Raw genomic sequence first — 20,858 nt, forward strand, 5'->3', positions numbered from 1 at the left:
CAAATGATGACTTCAAACAGGGTACAGCCATATTACGTAATGTAATTCTATCAGGATATAATGGAAAATGAAAAATACTGTGTTTTCCAAAAAGAACTGCCTCGATATCTCCAATATCACACAAATATAACTGTTACATATTTGCATACACCGGTTAATCGTGTGAGGCCAAAACAAAACAAAACTTTGGGCTTTCCTCTCACATTAAGCTGACACGCCGTGATATAACTGGAATACTGTTTAAAGCGGCGTTAAACCCAACTCACTCACTAATTCACACGGCATAAAACTTCCTTCGTTGTCAGCACGGCGACAGGGGAAAAGAACTTTTTAAAAGTAAATATGTTGAGTATCCAATAAATAAAAGCCAGAAAACCATTTCCATAATCATAAGCTATCTCTGCTCACACTTTAGTCCGACTATATCATAAGCATGTGTTTATGAGTCACTATCAAATAGTGGTGATACCAGTTAGTCGCGAAAAGGTGAGCGTATCCTACCCCTGTCACTAACACATGCAAAGGCAAGTCAATTGTTCAACTGAAAAACACACACGAGAACATAAGTCTAAAAATGGAATTGCTATCGAGTGTAATTTCTATCACTGATGATGCGTTAAATTTGGAAATGTCCTCCACATATGTACCCTAAAACAGGCTGGTGGAAAATTGCTCCACATAAACGGAAACTTGAAAACAACTCTCTTGTCACACAGTATTGTATTAGAGTATTTTGTCACTCTGAATCTTATATGCATAGATCCAACTAAGAGGGGCGGTCGGGTAGCCTGGTGGTTAAAGTGTTCGCTCGTCACGCCGAAGACCGGGGTTCGATTCCCGATATGGGTACAATGTGTGAAGCCCATTTCTGGTGTCCCCCGCCGTGATATTGCTGGAATATTGCTAAAAGCGGCGTAAAACCATACTCACTCACTCACTCCAACTAAGAAGAGACGCGGCGGTCTCACTGGTCTCCTTTATGTCTAGTTCAGGGGGGTAAATCAGTGGAAGGGAATTACCTATTTGACCATTATTGAATGATTTCTTCAAACTTTAAGACTGACCAATTTCGTTCGTTTGAATTATTTTTTGCGTAATTTTCCAAACACGTTTAATTTGTTTCACTGTCCCGGAATGAGAGAAAGTTCAATAACACACGAAGAAGCCCCCCTTTCATCTGACGGTTTATTCATTTTGTTCAACTGTGGAGGGAAATTATCTGTTTCCTTTTTCCATCTGGTCTGTAATCACTCTGGGGGACTTAAACCTCAGCCTTGCTGTACAGATAACATAAGGAACAACATACGAATTGATTTAAGGACACCTGGCCATGTTCATTCACTCGACTGACCACCTTACAATCGCCATTGTACAGACATGACGGTGATCGCCCCTGTTGTTTAAACTGGCCAATCTTTACGCCTTGCCTACCTGTATAATTACCTATCACATACATCAGAGACTTAGCCACGTCCATGGTCAGAAACGTAATTGCGAGGTCCGGTTCTATATAGAATCAAATGACCCATAAGATCAACAGAAACCACATAGCTTGACCAGCGAAGGTGACCAGCGGGGAAAGTGGAGACGCCCCTCATTTCACAAGGCCATTGATGTAGGCTGTGCCCGGGTTTGGGGGTATGCTACTGAAAACACAGACTTCAGCGTCTCAGTCCCTGCATTAAACAGGTACATTGTTGGAGACCTAGATTTTACCTATTTCCAATTGTCATAATAGTAACAGCCTACCAAGGACTATATGTATTAGACAGCCTCCGTGGTCCAGTGGTAGAACGTCCGCCCGGAAAGCGGAAGGTCCGGGGTTCGATCCTGACCGCATCATACCAAAAGACGTTAAAAGATGGTAATCGTTGTTACCCTGTCTTCCGCTCGGCATTAAGGGGCTAAAACAAGGACTAGTCGGCTCGGAGTCAGTATACTGTGTCTGAGTAGGGTATTCATGTTAAACTGCGGCATGGTATCTCAGTGAGCTAGCACTATAAATCGGCATCAGTCCGGACAAGTACAAGCAGCCACACACACACACACGTACATGCACGTCGCTATATAAGTGCAATATTCTTGGACGCGACGTTAATCCCCATTTCACCTCACCTCACCTATATGTATTAATTGACCATCCTGTTTTACTTCAAAGAATACCAGACTTGCAAAACAGTGTCTCACTGTAAACACATCATATGATAACTGTTTGGTTGGCATTCTAGAAGTTGGTGAATAAGAAAACGTACAACTATGTATAACAGCTTTTGGTATATAACATATACTGTTTCGATGAGATCCTTATACCGTTACTCCAACTTGATAACGGTGTGAGAATCTACATAGAAACATCGCTATATTCGGTAAACCAGAAGTTTATCCATACAATTTTACGTTTTCTTACACTATAAGATGTCAGTGTTAGATAAATAATAATATCACTGTTTATGAAACACACATATAAAAACGATCGCACGCATGCGTGTTTGTTCCTTTTGTGTGTATACATGGACATTGACTCTTCTTTAGCTTGTGCGTAATATGCATTAATATGCTTGTTATTTTATAAATCTGGTTCTATTCGTCTAATCTCTCATGCTTCCACAACCTTGTTGTATAATAGTTAAATCTCCAGCCGTCGCTCTGATTAACACATTGTCTGTGTCATTACATACTGTGACGTAAGCATGACCCGTTTACACTGGTCAGTTGACCTCGAAACAAACATTCATGTCCTAACTTGACCTCCGTGTGGACTTATACATGTAGGTCAAGCATATATAAACACCCGTCAGGTAATGACACCGATTACAGTCCACCGTGATGGATTATCTATAATCTCTGACAAGCCGCCAGATCGGGTAGATTTCTGATCATAGGCAATTAACCCTTGTCACTTTCTGGAACGCAGTAAGTCGGAACAGTTGATCTCTGAGTTTTCATGCTATACAGCGTACATCATGGATTGATAACTTGACAACATGGACGGTGCTCTGGCGCACACGTTCACGTACTATAATAAAAAAACCTGAAAACCCCCCGATGACTTACTGTCCACACCCACGCTCAATGTTGCATAGTTGTTGGTTTGTTTGTTTGTTGTTTAACGCCGTACTCAGCAATATTCCAGCTATATGACAGCGGTCTGTAAATAATCGAGTCTGGACCAGACAATCCAGTGATTGATATCATGAGCATCGATCCACACAATTGGGATCGATGACATGCATCAACCAAGTCAGCGAGCCTGACCACCCGATCTTACGACAAGCATAGTCGCCGTTTACGGCAAGCATGGGTTGCTGAAGACCTATTCTATCCCGGAATGTTCACGGGTCCAAGTGGGTTCGAATCCCGGTTCGCCCCGATTATGTTTCTAGGTTTGTCAGCACCATACCCGTGCTCGTGGGTTTCACCGAAATGGTAAACGTCTGAGACCTGCATCACTTCGGGCTTTCCTCCCACATTAAGCTGACACGCCGTGATATAACTGGAATACTGTTAAAAGCGGCGTTAAACCAAACTCACTCACTCACTCACGGGTCCAATGTTGAATGTTGAATAGATGAAAACGCATACGCCATAAAAGAATCAGCTGATTATCTACCGAAGAAAATTCCATGGGCGTAAAAGCCAAAATAGAGGTGAAAAGTATATGAATTAATTAATTACCTAAAAAAAATTAAAGGTTTTGAATAACTCATATTTTCTGATATCTTAGAAATGGCTCAAACTTGTACCGTGTCGTCGTGGACGGATGGTAATCTGCGCCTCGGTATAGATACGAGCATGCCTTTGAAGCCAGTCGAGCACGCATATATCATATAACTAGTATATATTGCATGTTTGAACCTTAACAGGATTGGGTTCAGAGACCCAGCTGGAACATAGTTTTCCGTAGAAGAATATTATAAGACAGTTGACGGGTCAACGATTTGATATGAATTGGTTCTTGTATTGTAATACATCCACAGTCGTCATCAGACTAAAGACGTGATTATGATAGAGATAAATAGATTATATCAGGCTCGTCTCAAAATAATGAAGTAATTTACACAGAAATATGAGATATCAGGACCGATTAAGATTCTCAAATGTGCTTTAGATAGCTATTAACCTGTCGCGTCCAATGCCATCATAGACGAATTATTGAGTGATCATATTTTGTATATTTGTTGTAAATGTCAAATACCTTTTGCTTGGCTCTCAAGAGTATGAAGTTGCCTTCGTGATTAAATATCATAGATCCACGTACAGACCTTTGTAATGTTAACACGCAACTCAGATTGTATCTGTGGTGCGCGGCACCATCGCGTTTGTCACTTCAATAATATACCTATTTCACTTGAAACCCTCTGTGTCATAGCGCCATGAATTATTTAGATCACAGATGACAGAAGACATACAAGACCCTACGGCTTTTTCACAATGGTTTGTTCTCACATATCATAAATATGCAACCATACCCAAACCAACCAGTTGCGACAAGACAAAGGCATTAACGGACCACAATACGATTGTACGGTTCGCCGCGCTTACGTTGAAATCACCGCCTCAACGTGGAGGGTCATGCGTTGGTAGATGTCAATGGATTTGTACAGAGCTGGTTCTGATTGCTTTGTCCAACTTTTGCAGCCAAAACAAGAAAGTTCAATTTAATTTCCTGCCTCCTATTTCTCCTGGCCCGGTAAGTAGTGTCCCGGTAGGTATCGGGTGATATATCACTGAGAAGCTCAGAGGCGTTCTGTTTCCCGAATGTGCGCTTTATTGTGCTCGTAGACCAGTGTTATTTTTACGCGTGCAGGTAAAATCGGTACGTAACTTAAATACGTTTGGAAGTTAATGGTATGAAAATGAACATCTTCATGTAATAAGATGTTCTTTGATATTTGAATCGGTGAAGGATTTGCTTATGCGTCATAACATTGTCACGTGTTTCAAAACGCAATGTAATTGTGTAAGACATATTATTGTTATGAAGATATTGCTATTTTTAATGATATATTACGGCTGTATGAATCCAACAGTTTGTCCAGGTAGTATTTTGTAAGGACGCCTTTATAGTTTCATAAAATTCCTCTTTTACTCGAACTTCTAAAACTCGACGTAGGACTAATGACGACGTATTACACCCGGTAATATAACTATTTGACAGTGTTTCATTTAATAGTGATTCATTAACACATGCTTATAGTATTGTCGGAATCTACTTTAAGTATGGTTTTCGTATTATTATTGAAATGTTTTTTTATTTTTTTATTTTTTGAGATGGCGTTACATGCTCCTGTTGTATATGTTTGTTTTGGCCTCACACGATTAACCGTTGTATGCAAATATGTAACAGTTATATTTGTGTGATATTGAAGATATCGAGGCAAATAGTTGTTTTTGGAAGACACAGTATTTTTCATTTTCCTTAATCCTGATAGAAATACATTACGTAATATGGCTGTACCCTGTTTGAAGTCATCATTTGTAACTGAATACACTGAAAGATTATTCATGTTAAACAATCGTGGTGATATGATGTAAATGCATATGTGAAATAAACTTGTACTGGTAGGATTGTACGGGTTATGGGCCAGTTGGCCTTTAAACAATAGTTTGGTTTGGCTTGTTTGTTGTTTAACGCCGCACTCAGCAATATTCCAGCTGTATGACGACTGTCTGTAAATAATCGAGTCTTGACTAGACAATCCAGTGATTGATATCACGAGCATCGATCTACTCAATTGGGATCGATGACATGCATCAACCAAGTCAGCGAGCCTGACCACCCGATCTTACGACAAGCATAGTCGCCTTTTACGCTAAGCATGGGTTGCTGAAGACCTATTCTGCGTGAAGATCCGGGGAATAGAACCAACCAACCAACCAATCAACAAACCAACCAACCAAATCATGAAGGCTGGCTAGACTGAAGTCTGGAGGTATCACATAAAAACTGCACTTGACTGCACCGCAGATCATTTATGTTTAACGTTAGACGTTAATAGACCCAGGGCATGTGTTATGAAGCACGCTGTATTCGACTGTATATTAAGTATGTGATTACCCCAAGGAGGTGTGCTTGACCTCGCTGTCTTCTCAAGTCCGCCCGAGTGTCTCGTCACTCACTTTTAATGATATGTATCAGTTTGAACGTCGAAATGAAGCACCCTTTTCTCAACGATATACATTTGTGCGTAATGGTTAAGTATGTCATGATCGATGACGGGTATTACAATGTGCCAGTATGTAGCAATTAACGGCATATGAAGTAGTCTGTCATGTGTGTATTGTACGGTGTATTATGTTTGTTTGTTGTTTAACGCCGCACTCAGCAATATTCCAGCATTATGACGGCGGTCTGGACCAGACAATCCAGTGATTGACACTATGAGCATCGATCTATGCAATTGTGATACGATGACCATCAACCAAGTCAGCGAGCCTGATCACCCAACCCCGTTAGTCGCCTCTCACGAGAAGCAAAGTCGCCTTTTACGGCAAGCATGGGTTGCTGAAGACCTATTCTACCCCGGATCTTCACGGGAATTATTATTACTCATATGTACGCATGTCATCTCTCTCTCTCTCTCTCTCTCTCTCTCTCTCTCTCTCTCTCTCTCTCTCTCTCTCTCTCTCTCTCTCTCTCTGTATAAGTAGATTCGTGTATAAGTGAGTGACTCTTGGCGTCATGTTTCAGGAGTTGGCGGTCATCACCAGGAGCCGGCGTCAGGCCACTGTCAGCACCCACACACCCACGGAACTGCTGTGTATATCGGCAAAGGTACGTTTCATGGTCAGTGGGGTACTGACGAAACACAATGCAACAAACCTTTAGTTTTGGTTGCAAAATTGGTGTTTTTGAGTTATGACCAAGGACAGGCGTGCATTATTAGGATTTGCATAACATGTTTAATGTAATTGTATTCTTCAATTTGAACTCGTGAATTATGGTTTAAACAATCGCAGATGGAAATTTGATTTAGGTTACAAGCCAAACTGACACATCACCCAAATATAAAATTGAGGGATAAGTGTCTCTATTTTCCTATTTCCTATCACAAAAAGAGATTGGTGAATCTTGATATCAATGTGATAATACTTGCATTGGCAGATACCACAAAAAGTGGTACAATTACAAACTACCCATATGATTAATGCGATGCCCATCTATTGTTATTTCAGGATTTTGAGGACATATTTATGGCTGGAGGAATGCAGAACTTAAACGACCCAGACCACATCTCCTTTATCAGGTAAAGACATCATCTGTAGAGATAAGTTATCTTCTGCTGACACCGGGGTTGGAATAAACATCATTCAATGTGTTTTTACGCCACATAATGACGTTTTCCACCTGCGTAAACAATTGATAGCTGGGGACCTGATCTGATCAGGTTTCCCCACAAGATGTTCCCCGTAACAGTTCGGGATCTGATCTGACCAGATATCCCCACAAGGTGTCTCCCTTGATATTGGTGGGGACTCATTCTGACCAGGTATCTCACCCTTGTAAAGCCAATGCACACAGGTGGACACTGAGAAAGGTAACACTAGGCACAAGACAGTATCAGAAGGTTCCAATACTCACTTGACTGTCACCAGGTGTAGTGGTATAGCCTGATAGTATTTCCACTGTGGGACAAGGATTAGAGTTGACACACCCTTAGAAATTGGAGTTTAACATGACACGTTCATTAGAATCATGTCTTAAAACAAAATTCGACGAATCTGTATTTGTCTGCCATTCAATTTCGGGAAACACATAGAGGCATGGAGACACCCAGAAGAAATCTACCCGAGGTAGTCTTTCTAAGTACTTCAATCTCCATAGGAGAAATGGTGGCCATTTCAATTGTAGAGATGGGTCATGTTCAACACGGTGGATTGTCAGACCCAGTGCTCGAGGTGAGGTGAAATGGGGTTTAACGTCGTTAATGTGGCTGCTTGTACTAGTCCGGACAGATGCTGATTTATAGTGCTAGCTCACTGAGATACCATGCCGCAGTTTAACATGAATACCCCTCTTAGACACACTATACTGCCTCTGAGCCGACCAGGTCTTGTTTTAGCCCCTTAACGCTGAGGGCAAGACAGAGTAACAACAAGTACCATCTTTTAACGTATTTTGGTATGACGCGGCCTCAGTGCTCGAGAATTCACAAGGATTACGTTATGGATGTATTGTCGGGCAGTACTTCCACATTCAGAAACAAATAAACGCCCAACCAGAACAACAATTTTCATTATTTAACTTCTATAAGTGATTTATTTAGTTGGTGTCTGTAAAACCTCTCCACTGCATCCACTCTGAAATCTGACGTCAATGTAATAAAACATAAGAAATGCCTCTCACTTTGAATTATCAATTCGTACAAACATGTCTATTACATTCCGATGCCACTGCTACACTTGTACTCTAACAGCTGTTGTTGTAAGCCAGACCTAGACGCTGCAGAACTTTGCTTTCTTCTTTGGAGATTGAGAGGTACCTATTTGTAGTGGCGTGTTTACCGCAGTATTACTGCACTGTTACCACACGATAACTGTGTTTATACAATACGCCGCTACCGAGTGATGGCCGAGCTGGTCTGCCGTATATTTTTTCAAACGATTCGATTTTTCAGTTTTAATTGATAGCTGATGGAAATATTTCGTTCTTAAAATCGTAGGGGTGCCTGATTTACGGTTGTTTACTAAATGGAAGTTAGTATTGGAAACGGTTGAGGGCTATAAATTATCCTATCTTATCTTTCTGTAGATTAATTGAAGGGGGGCACTTCAAAGAGCACCAATATGGTCACTGGTCGTACTTAAAACATTGTATATGGATTAATGAATGTACCTTTTGAACTGAGGTCGGGCCTCATTCTGTCTTATTACTCTAAGTCGAGGTTAACTAGATCGTCAGCTAGTTATTATTGCTTGGTAGCAATACCACTGCTTATTGTGTTTTCCTATGACTCCCAAAAGTATTATATCCGCAAATATATACTTTTAGTGATGTGAGACATTTATTTTGTAACAGTAAGTCGTTTCTGGTCAGTGCAAAGTGAAAATTCATGTGAGAGAGAAGTAGCTTTTATGGTTAAGATTTTGATGAAATAACTACATGGATTGTGATCTAGTATATTTATAGGTTATATTTGTAGTGTGTGATTGATTGATTGATTGAGTTTAACGTCCATTGGAACAGTTTATCACGGCGTGTCAGCTTACTGTGGGAGGAAAGCCCGAAGTGATGCAGGTCTCAGACGTTTACTATTTTGGCGAAACCCACGAGCACGGGTATGGTGCTGGCAATCGTAAATCAGGTTGAATTTTATATCCAGGATGTGACTATTGAGTGAGCGTAGGTTATTGATTACCTGTCACATACATAGTGGTCTGGTTATAGGCTGTGGTGACGAACACAAAACGCTTCTATTGGGTACATATATTTCGCATTTTCGAGTTCTATTTATTTTTTATCTCTGTTTTTGTAGTTGATTGGATATGAATGATTCCCTTAACATAACTCAGATCACATGACTGCATAATAAATACAGAGAGAGAGAGAGAGAGAGAGAGAGAGAGAGAGAGAGAGAGAGAGAGAGAGAGAGAGAGAGAGTTACTGAGTGAGTCTGTGTGTTGGTGTGTGAATCAGTGAAAATGAGTGTACGTGCGTGTGCGTGTGTGTATGTGTGAATGTTGGTTGCGTGTGTGTGTGTATGTGTGTGCGAGCGTAACTGAGTGAGTGTGTGTGAATCAGTGAAAATGAGTGAGCATGCGTGTGTGTACGTGTGAGTGCGTGTGTGCGTGTGTGTAACTGAGTGAGCCTGTGTGTTGGTGCGTCAATCAGTGAAAATGAGTGTTCGTGTGAAAGTATTTGAATAGTAGTACAGTTATGACGAGGCGTTCAGTTTAATGTAATCTGCGAAACCTTGGAATCGAACCCCAGACCGTCGGATCACTGCCAAGGGACGCAGCTCTCAACAGTAATTTACGCTATAGACAACCAGGAACCCTAAATACCAAGATTAGTTGTGCTACCAAGTGATAAGTACACACGGAGACATATAAAGACAGAACCATTCATTGTCAGGAATCCGACACTGCCAAGATGATTAACGTACCACAGTGTTATCGTGTCAACTACATGATAACGCCCGTCAAGCAACGCGACAGGCCGCTCTACACCCAACCCATCTGCAGCCATGTGTAGCCAGAACGCTTTGCACGGATCACACGTGCTTTAACCCCTCTCCAAGTGAGTGACACTGCGAATGGGGTCACGTGGTGTCGGAAAGTAGCTACTGGTCACGTGATCACAGATTGGACACCGCAGGGGAGACAAGTGGTTCTCGTAGGTGATGCGGGTCAACAAAGGTTAGATACGCGATGTTGAATAATTGATATGACATTGAATGAATGACAAGAAATTGCATGTGCATGACGAATCGTGTCGGGGTAGGGCTTGAAGAGACTAGATGCCAGTGTGAAGCGTCAATAAGACAATATTTGAACTAGATTAAAGTGTATGAAAGGTGTCATATATCACTCTTGGCTATTTATGATATTGTAAACGTGCGTTGTGCATTCCTCCCTTGCTAAGATACTCCGAATCGTCAGCTGAATACTTAATACCCAAACACACTCAAATTGTAAATATTATTGTTACCTTTTCTAGAAATTCGATAACGAGTTTTTAAACGTCGGTTTGATAACATCCACGATCGCCCAATGGATTCAAAGTGCAATATAAAACGTCAACGCCAGAGAATAACCAGTCTCGATTATCCGACGAAACAGACTCAATTGGACGTAAAAGGCAAAATAGCAGTGACAACTATATGAGTGAGTGAGTGAGTTGAGTTTAACGCCGCTTTTAACAGTATTCCAGTTATATCGCGGCGTGTCAGCTTAATGTGGGAGGAAAGCCCGAAGTGATGCAGGTCTCAGACGTTTACCACTTCGGTGAAACCTACGAGCACGCGTATGGTGCTGACAAACCTAGAAACATAATTGGGGCGAACCAGGATTCGAACCCACAATCATAGGTTTCTGGCGTGCTCAAAGGACGCAACTCTGCACAGCTAATCACGGCGCCTTAGACGACTGGGTCACCCGTGCCCCCTGACAACTATATGAATGGATCACTGAAAAGCAGTGATGACACCAGGTTAAAAGGGTAAGCATGTCCTGTCCTACCGGTAGCACCCGCCACTCAAACAATTTGTCATAAAAAGAAATGTGATGCTACCTGAGACGAGTTTTGTATCCACGTGTCAACATGGCCGTCTTGGCGGCCATATTGACGAATCAGATGGTTTCACTTTCGTTAGTAACGAGAATGAAGAATGCTCAACAATTTTATCACCAAATTCAGCCTGCCTAATAGCAATACAACATGTATATGATAAATATAACTCATATTTGATGCTTTATAAGAAAACCAAAACCAACTGTATTTCTTATGGTCCCTTTCGTCAAATAACTGACTGAACAAACAATCCTTTTCATTGTACTCTCGCCATGCAAACAAATAACAGTTATACATACATAAATCAACTCGAGGCAATATCTCTTGGCTATGATAACAATTATGGCGCTGTTCGACAGCTAATGCTAGCTCTTGGTATATAAAAATCACCACAATGAAGGATATAAATTTACTGGGCACTGAAAAGAATATAATTTGTTGCGTATATCATGTGAATAGCTTATCCGGGAGATATATTATCCTGGTGCTTCTATTGAATCTTCTTTTGGCAAGTTCTACATGCAGGGATTATTTAAGCTCGTAAACTCGTTGTGCTTTTTTTTCGTCATGTTTCAACTTAAAATAGTATTTTATATCGTATAGAGCCATTTGGCTTCACGCGATCACTGTCAGAGAATATTTTCTGTTGATATGGCGAGTTTGATAACAAAATGAATAAAACCCGTTTAAGCACTTAGTGATTTAGAGGGTTTTAATTTCATGGCGTTTAACTCAAATACGATCAGACAAGTTTCATCATCGAATCATCACACATGTATATTAAAGTTTCTATGATTATTTTGTAACAAAGCGTTTACAAGATTCAGCGTTCGAAAAAGAGGGGACCATTGACTCGAGTAGCCCGCAGAATGGGGTCTCGTGTGCTCCAAATCTCTGATCCCATTCAGCCTGAAGCATAGGCTTGAGTGGAGACTAGTGTTAACATGGGCACCTTATGGAGAGTCTGCCACATCAAGGAGACTGGGCATGGGGTAGTCCCCCGTAGTCTAGCGATTGCACCCCCTCGTCTTGAGATTGCACCCCCTCGTTCAGGCTCGCGACTTTCGTCTGCTGTCCCACAGCAACATTAGACAGGGTCCCCTATCGCTGGGCCGGGTCTACTCGCGTGCAGGAGAGCTGTCTTTTGTCTCAACTTGAATGAGGTAGCCGTCTGGAGAGCATTCCGATATGTGATTGACATATCAGATAAAAAGCTGACTCGAATGGGTAGGACAAATTGGGAGAAGATTAATCGAGAAATAAGTGAGGATTGTGGTGGATAACTTGAGTATCCGAACTTGCAGTGCTTGCAGTACAATCGATACTGTCGTCAGTCCCGCCACTACTCACGGAGCAGACGACAGTCAGTGCCAAAAGAAACATGGATGACAAACTTGTGAAATTCTGTTCCAGGAGTGTTGGATTTTTGCGTCACTGGCCAGTTGAAATCCTGTCCGAGTATCACCAAGCTTGTATGTTTCATTACTTCAAGTAAGTGACTCTATTTGTTTGTTTATATTGTCTCAGTAACAGTTTTTCATTACATTGACTCGGTGACGGTTTTCTCCTGTGTTGGGATAGCCATCAGTAACGGATTCAGAGAATAGGTTCTTGGGGTGGCCTCCCCATTTTTTACATCTGGTAACATATTGATTTGGTTGTTAAAGTATAATTATTAATAATGGTACACATAAAATGTTTGTTATTTCTGGGGTAATCTTTACACACATACAGAAGTTACAAATGACCCAAGCACCCCCCCCCCCCCCCCCCGTTTTTAAATCTTGGATCAATTTCCACCTGTAGGTTTTGATCTGTTAAAAAAGAATAATATTATCCGTTGTAGAGTGTATTTATGTACACAGAACAGTATATATTTATTTTATAAATGTTCTATATATGGGTCGTATTAACACGGTACTAAATATAGAAATTGTAGGTCTTTGACTGTCACAAGTTTATATATGATAGAATTCGATGAAATCGGAATAACAATTTGGAAAGTGATTATCTTGATATTAATTGTGTCATTGTGTGACAACGGGAGGGACATCTACTGAGTGAGTGAGTTGGTTGGTTTTTACGCCCATTTTGCAATATCCAGCATTATTATGGCGGTGCTCACCGACAGTGGGCTTCACACACCCAGGTTCGATTCTCGACATGGTTATAATGTGTGAAGCCCATTTCTTGTATCCCCCGCCGTGATATTGCTGGAATATTGCTAAAAGCGGATCGAACCTGTGCTTCGAATTCGGCATGACGAGCTAGCGCTTTAACAAGTAGGCTCCAACGGTCCTTTATATTATAAACGGAGGTACAATTCAAGTCTTATAGATATGTACAACATACAGGAACAATATATGTCAATAATATTCAACTGAAAAGTTTTAAATTTTTAAAACAGTTCACTATTACGGATGCAGAAATAATTGATACATGCCTACATACCAAAGAATGCTACTGTATCTAATAGCATTGAAACGACTTAAACATTCATAGGGTGTGGTGTGATTAAACTTTTATCTGACCTCTTAACTCAACAAGCTATTTAAACTGACATCAGACTGATTTGTTTATGTTCATCGTTGCCAGGGTTGTGTCCCACCTTGAAAATCCTAGTCAGCCCTGGATAAAGGGTGTATAATAGCAAGATAAAAACCGACATTGTTAAACCGTCTATTTTTTATTTCTTTACACATCATTTGTCTTGCAAACATAATCTTATCATAAACAGATACGAAAGGATAGATTATCTTCAGTTTGTGTTATGCAGACCGGAAATGACGTCATTGATTGCGTTCCCAAGGGTAAAATCCGCCTTTTATCACACCTCGCAATATTGCCAATATCCTTATCTGGGATTGCATATATTTCCGCTTTTTGCTCTCCAAACAATGATTGTGCTCTTAAGACGGACTTAGGCCGGATCGAAGCAAAGAAACAGTATTGATCTTACGCTATGATCGCATATTTCTACCGTATGGGGATTAGCGTTCTTTGGGGATGTAAGCCGATGTAAGAGGGGGCAGGGGCATTGTGCTTTCTGTGTGGAAATTGAGTTGACCTCGATACCACGCAGAATAGATCTTAGGGTCTATTTTGCTTATAATTTTGTCTGATAGGAAGTGAGGATTATTGGCACTCATATTTTTTCTTGTTATAGATTCGACTTTTATGCCGTTGTGTTTAATTTGTCGAGTCTGATGCTATTAACTTCGTAGGCATGGAATTGTAGTGTGATACATAAAGGACCATTCACATATACACCGCAGTGAGTGAGTGAGTGAGTGAGTGAGTGAGTGTTACGCCGCTTTTAACAATATCCCTGCAATATCACGGCGATGGACACCTGAAACGGGCTTCCAAATTTGATGCAACAGTGACAAAAATAATGTCCGATGCAATTCCCTATTTTCAGGTGAACACTTGACTTGCCTTTGCATGTGTTTGTGACGGGTGCCACCGATGGGGCAGGATACGCTCACCTTTTCGCGAACACCTGGTATCATTACTATTTGATAGTGATTCATAAACACATGTTCATGATATAGTCGGAATCGTAGAATCGACTTTGCTTTATGCATATATTTCTATTGGATATAGAAAGGGTTTTGTCGCGTTATTCACACATTGTACCCATGTAGGGAATCGAACACAGCCGAACGAACGCTTTTACCACTTGGCTACCCTACCGCCCCTACACAGCGTGAAACCTTGTAGAGAAGACCATACCACACACCCGAGCTTTCTCCGAATAGGTTTAAAATCCTTTTATTTATTAAGTACCAGTCTTATTTGATGTCACTGTTTATGAACAGGGCGTAGTAAAGTTGAGTTCAGGTACACCCAACTAGAAACGTACGGAAGCCTTTTAGGGCCATGTGTTTATTTATTTTTTTCGATACTATCTTGAAATTTCAAGATACTTAGTTGAAATTTCAAGAAACTAAGTTGAAATTTCAAGATACTAAGTTGAAATTTCAACTTGGTTTCTTGAAATTTCAACTTCTGTATCTTGAAATTTCAAGATAGTATCTTAAAATTTCAAGATACTAAGCTGAAATTTCAAGATACAGAAGTTGGAATTTCAAGATACTATACTTCTATTTCAAGAAGTTGAAATTTCAAGATACAGAAGTTGAAATTTCAAGATACTAAGTTGAAATTTCAAGATACTATCTTGGAATACAAGATACTATCTTGAAATTTCACCTTAGTTTCATGAAACTTCAACTCAAGATCTTGAAATTTCAAGATAGTATCGAAAGAAAAAAACCAAAAAACCAAATGGCCCTAAAAGGCTTCCGTAAGAAACGAGTGATAACATATTATTCTATGCTGCTGTCCATACGCAAGCTATTTATGTAACACAATCCAGTCTATGCCGTGTAAACAAATCATTGTCTTCGTGAGCAGTGATCCATGCTTTCGGGGAGCAATGACTTCAACGACACAGAGTCAGCCTGGTCACACATTGTCGTCACTCGATCCTCATTTAGTAGGCTTTCACGACTAGTGCAAGGGGCTCACTATACCACCATCTACGAAGGAGCGAGAAACACAGTGCACTCAAACCAAGCTTAATGGATATTGACGTAAGGTCATCATCTTAACACGTCATTCATACAACACGGCTTGAGGATAGACTTGCTGCAAGGCTGTACTGAAAGAAAAGTCCATGGATGTTTAGTAATTCTAACCTCCTAATAGGCAAGTCTTGATACGTGGCGTCTAAGGATTCCAGTCTCTTAAACTTGTTCTCATCAGTTGCTTGATAACGGTGATAGAACCTACACCGAAACGTCGCTCTTAATTGTTATAAATAAGATGTTCTTCCATAAATCTTATCCTTACCTGTTCTTATTATTAACATAATCTAGAATGTATGATTTAAACTAATATATGTTGCCTTAGAGACTTGTGCAAGTCTAGGCTTGAGGTATACAGGACATATGGACACTAGGACAGCATCTTAACACTATACATGGGGCGGTCGGATAGCCTAGTGGTTAAAGCGTTCGCTCGTCACGCCGAAGACCCGGGTTCGAATCCCGACATGGGTACAATGTGTGAAGCCCATTTCTGGTGTCCCCCGCCGTGATATTGCTGGAATATTGCTAAAAGCGGCGTAAAACCAAACTCACTCACTTAACACTACACGTACTTCGTACAAGACGGTATACATCACTCGCGTACTGCATACAAGCACAGGGCATATATATATTGATAATAAAACTCACTCGAATTCGTGTCAAATAATCTTATGATATACAAACGGGCAACATACGTAAGGTCATAACGCCTACACACGTCATGAGGGGCGGTTGGGTAGCGTCAGTTCGTCATTCCGGTTGCCCGGTTTCGATTCCCACATGGTTGCAATGTGTGAAACCCATTTATGGTCCCCCCCCCCCCCCTTCCCCAGCCTTGATATTGCTGGAATATCCCTGAAAGCGACGTTTTACACAACCCACTCACCCCCACACGTAATAATTAGATATATCAAATAAAAGAAATATTGATTGTCTATCAGACTTGAATTTAAAAACTTAAAAGTTACGGTCGAATTCCCAGTTACGGCAGTTTCATGCTGTATTTCACACCATAAGATATCATCAACCGGCACTCGCCTCCAAACTACAAACTAAATTAATATTACCACCCTTAAGGCAGGAAGGGGTTAGTAATGTACATTTCATATTAATTCGATATTAATCACCTCCTGTGGCGAGAGATTCCTAATGTACATAGCATATCCGTATAGTCGCCAGCACACAAGGCCCACATACACCGTGTACATTGCAAACCGTCAACGCACAATAGAAACCCACCAGTCAATACTGGCTCATTAATCAGGGAATTAAAAGCGTTGGATCCCCTTTTTGCACGATACCTTTCTATGTGGTGGAAAAGTCATCTGTCACCCAGCTGTACACAATGGCCAAAGAGCCTTGGAAGTAGATTTCAGGGACTTGGCTCTGTTAGTTAAGATAACGTGACTCGATATTTGATTTTTCACATGCTATGGCTGAGCGCTTTGAACAAAGGCTAAGTGTAAATAGGAAATTGAGATAGCTTGTTTGAACGGCCATTTGCTGACCCATAGATACCCTTGTTTTCGGGACACAAGGACTGTTTATGCAATATACAGTTCTCATTAATCAACGTTATGACAACATTCAATTACGTTAGATCATAATCGGAGACGACGTTAACTAACTTGCGTTATATACTGCACAGTCAGTTAGATCGATTTGATAAAAAAACACCTATCATGTTGACTCTCTGCTTAGTCCCCCTGCCTTTGTGAAGTGAATAATAATTATACCCTGTCAGTTGTGCATATGGGGCATTTTTATTTGTCAATACTGGGCATTACAGATATATGTTTTATTTGTCAATACCGGGCATTGCAGATATATGTTTTATATGTCAATACTGGGTACTACAGATATATGTTTTATATGTCAATACTGGGCATTACAGATATATGTTTTATTTGTCAATACTGGGCATTGCAGATATATGTTTTATATGTCAATACTGGGCATTACAGATATATGTTTTATATGTCAATACTGCGCATTACAGATATATGTTTTATTTGCCAATACTGGGCATTACAGATATATGTTTTGGTTGTCAATACTGGGTACTACAGATATGTTTTATTTGTCAATACTGGGCATAACAGATATGTTTTATTTGTTTTATTTATTGAATACTCATTATTTCTCCCAATGACTTGGAGAGTAGTACATGCAATTATATTTCATTACTTGTCAATGGCAATGACAAAATATATATAAATACAACAGATTGAAGTGGGTAAGCAGAAATGAAGTCATATGCACAAAACTGTATTGACATGATGTGTGACACATTCTCACAAATACAATATGGATGTTAAATTCCGTTCTGACATGTTTAGTCACGATACTCATGGATATAGCCCAGCTCACAAGTGTCATGTCCTGGACAACATCTGTAATGGCGCCGATGTATGTCAGAACCTTGGCGACATCACTAGAAGTGTCCTCGAGTCTGAGATAGGTGTCAAGCCTAACATTGTCAATTAGAGATTCACTAAGCCCATTTCTCGTTCCATGAGACCGTCACAGTGCTTAACAATGTCATCACAATCACAGTCACAAACAGTCCTGATGCCAGGTGTGGTGTGGATGCGCTCGATCCTGTCGCCGAAGAAGTTCTTTTTCCCCAGTCTGAAGAACCAATTCTTCGGAAATATATTTTAAATTACCACTTTCACAATCGGCGAGAATCGTAAAACTAGCTTCAGTAATTAGAGGCCTCAAAGTCTCCATCAGATCTAAATATAACTATATCAATTCAACTCAAACACAACTTCAGCGACAGAGAAATGCCTGCTAGACCACTGTCGTGTGAATCAGTACATCGTATTGTCCATATGATGCCAGTATTTATTATGATCTAAAAGGTGATTCAATAGGATCGAGTACTTACGTTCTTTTAAGAGGAAACATTGAAAAACACGCACAATGCAATAGGATATTAAATCTATTTTATATGGCTTCTTAATGTGAAGCAAGGCTGTTCACAGGGGAAGCAAATGAGTCACATTTTACTACTGTAAATAACGTTTAAGTAGGTAACTTGGACGTGAATATCAGATTTCGTCGTCGTTATCCGAGTTACATGTCTGTGCAGGGTATCTTCTCTTGAGATAAAGCAATAACCAGCCGCACGCAGTTACTTCCCTTGTGTAGTCGTCGTCAATTGAATTTACCTTAATTTAAATCAAGTATCGTTTTGTTTATGGAAGCAATACGCTTCTTGTCTGACGACCGTTCGATTCTCCACATGACCCAGGTGGCCTAGTGGACACAGCTGGCACTGTTCGCTGTGAGAAATAGCGCCCCTTAGCTGCCAGGATTCGCTAATCATGGGATCCTATCCCAGATATTGTAATATATACTGCTTGATCTGTCAGCACCATACCCGTGCTTGCGGGTTTCACAAAAGTGGGGGTCGGTTGGGTAGCCTAGTGGTTAAATCGTTCGCTCGTCACGCCGAAGACCCGGGTTCGATTCCCCACACGGGTACAATGTGTGAAGCCCATTTCTGGTGTCCCCCGCCGTGATATTGCTGGAATATTGCTAAAAGCTGGGTAATTCTATACTCAATCAATCGATCACAAAAGTGGAAAACGCGCACGACCTCCGTCACCTTGGACTGTCCTCAGCTGACACTCCTTGATCTGACTCAAATTCTGTTGAAAGCTCACTAAACCTGCATACACATTCACAATTAAGACGTCTAAGAAACGTGAACGTGTAGACCTTCTAGGCTGAGGCATCTTCCCTTTGGTTGCATATTCCCCATGGAGCTAAGAATGAAAATTGAATGTCCACTGATCCGCTGAACAGGGTTATAATTGTGTGAGCTATTAGCATCCGTTGCCATATAAAAGTACATATTATTACTATTATTATTATTATCATTATTATTGGCTTATCATCAATCATTCTGTTGATATTTATGGTATCATCCTCCACTAACGAATGGCCAGACTCAACGTAATGGCGTGCTCAAAGCGAGCCTTCAATTGCCATTCTGAATCAAGGATCTGTTATGCAGAAATTGCACTCTCAGCTCCCTGGGGAATATAGAGCCGCCATATCAGGCGTACGATGTACCTGATCCCCTTCGAGCAAACGTTCAGATTTAAATGTATGTAATTTAATCTTTGTTTCTCTGTTTACAGTCGGGGACAGGTGCTTGTTCGGGACAGTAACAACTCTGACTGGATATACATTGTCAAATCGGTGAGTAGGAAGCAGTCCCGGGGTACAACGCTCCAATCCCAGTGTCATGTTGTGCTGCTCTACCATTTTACATTACTTTATACGCACGAAAATACATTTTCACGATAGCACGTTTAGGTGTGTTTGACGTCACACTCAGCACTACCCAGCTATGTGATGGCGGTCTGTAAATAATTGAACCTTGACCAAACAATCCTGTGATTGATATTTAAGAGAATCGTTTATCGCAACTGGGATTCGCAGTGATAACAATCAACCAGATCACCGAGCCTGACCCCCGATCCATTCTATTGACAAGCATAGGTTGCTAAGGACCTATATTGCCATCCGGTGTCCCCATGGGTTACCATGGTGATTGCCAATGAGATGTACTTCTTTCTGGTATTCATCGTGATGAAAGAGTTGATTGGTTTGTTCTGAATGAGTGAGTGAGTGAATACGTGAGAGAGTTGAGTACACCAGAAATAGGTTCCAGACATCGTACCCATGTTAAGAATCAAACCAGGGTACGTCTTTACGGATTGTCAATCCATGACGTATAGAATATAGACTAGACAAAACGTCCCGTTGTAGCGGCGTTGCTCTGTACACTGTGTTTGTCTTTATTTACAGGGTAGTTTGTCCGTGTTGAAGAAACTTCAGGCAGCACAGCCAGATGTCAGCAGACACGGGAAGGAACCAGGTAAGCTGGGTTTGGTGTTAGTGGTCGCCACCATTAAGACTACAAATACTATTAATTACACCTACCATATCACACCCAGGACGATAACGATAGCTGTTAACAACCAAACACAAAGTAAGGAATGGACTCACAC

The 20,858-nt window shown here is 40.8% G+C and overlaps 1 protein-coding gene across 1 annotated transcript in view; it reads left to right on the forward strand.

Annotated features, from left to right (window-relative positions):
• The window catches only part of LOC139469001 (uncharacterized), a 65,480-nt gene that overhangs the window by 27,504 nt on the left and 17,118 nt on the right, over window positions 1–20,858 (forward strand). The window contains exons 9-13 of the mRNA XM_071251136.1: window positions 6,692–6,775; window positions 7,177–7,247; window positions 12,647–12,724; window positions 19,983–20,043; window positions 20,656–20,725. Coding sequence (XP_071107237.1) covers window positions 6,692–6,775; window positions 7,177–7,247; window positions 12,647–12,724; window positions 19,983–20,043; window positions 20,656–20,725 — 364 coding nt within the window. The remainder of the gene's footprint in view (window positions 1–6,691; window positions 6,776–7,176; window positions 7,248–12,646; window positions 12,725–19,982; window positions 20,044–20,655; window positions 20,726–20,858) is intronic.

The sequence above is a fragment of the Haliotis cracherodii genome, unplaced genomic scaffold, assembly GCF_022045235.1.
Source record: "Haliotis cracherodii isolate W230 unplaced genomic scaffold, xgHalCrac1.p SCAF_2, whole genome shotgun sequence".
Lineage (NCBI taxonomy): Eukaryota > Metazoa > Mollusca > Gastropoda > Lepetellida > Haliotidae > Haliotis > Haliotis cracherodii.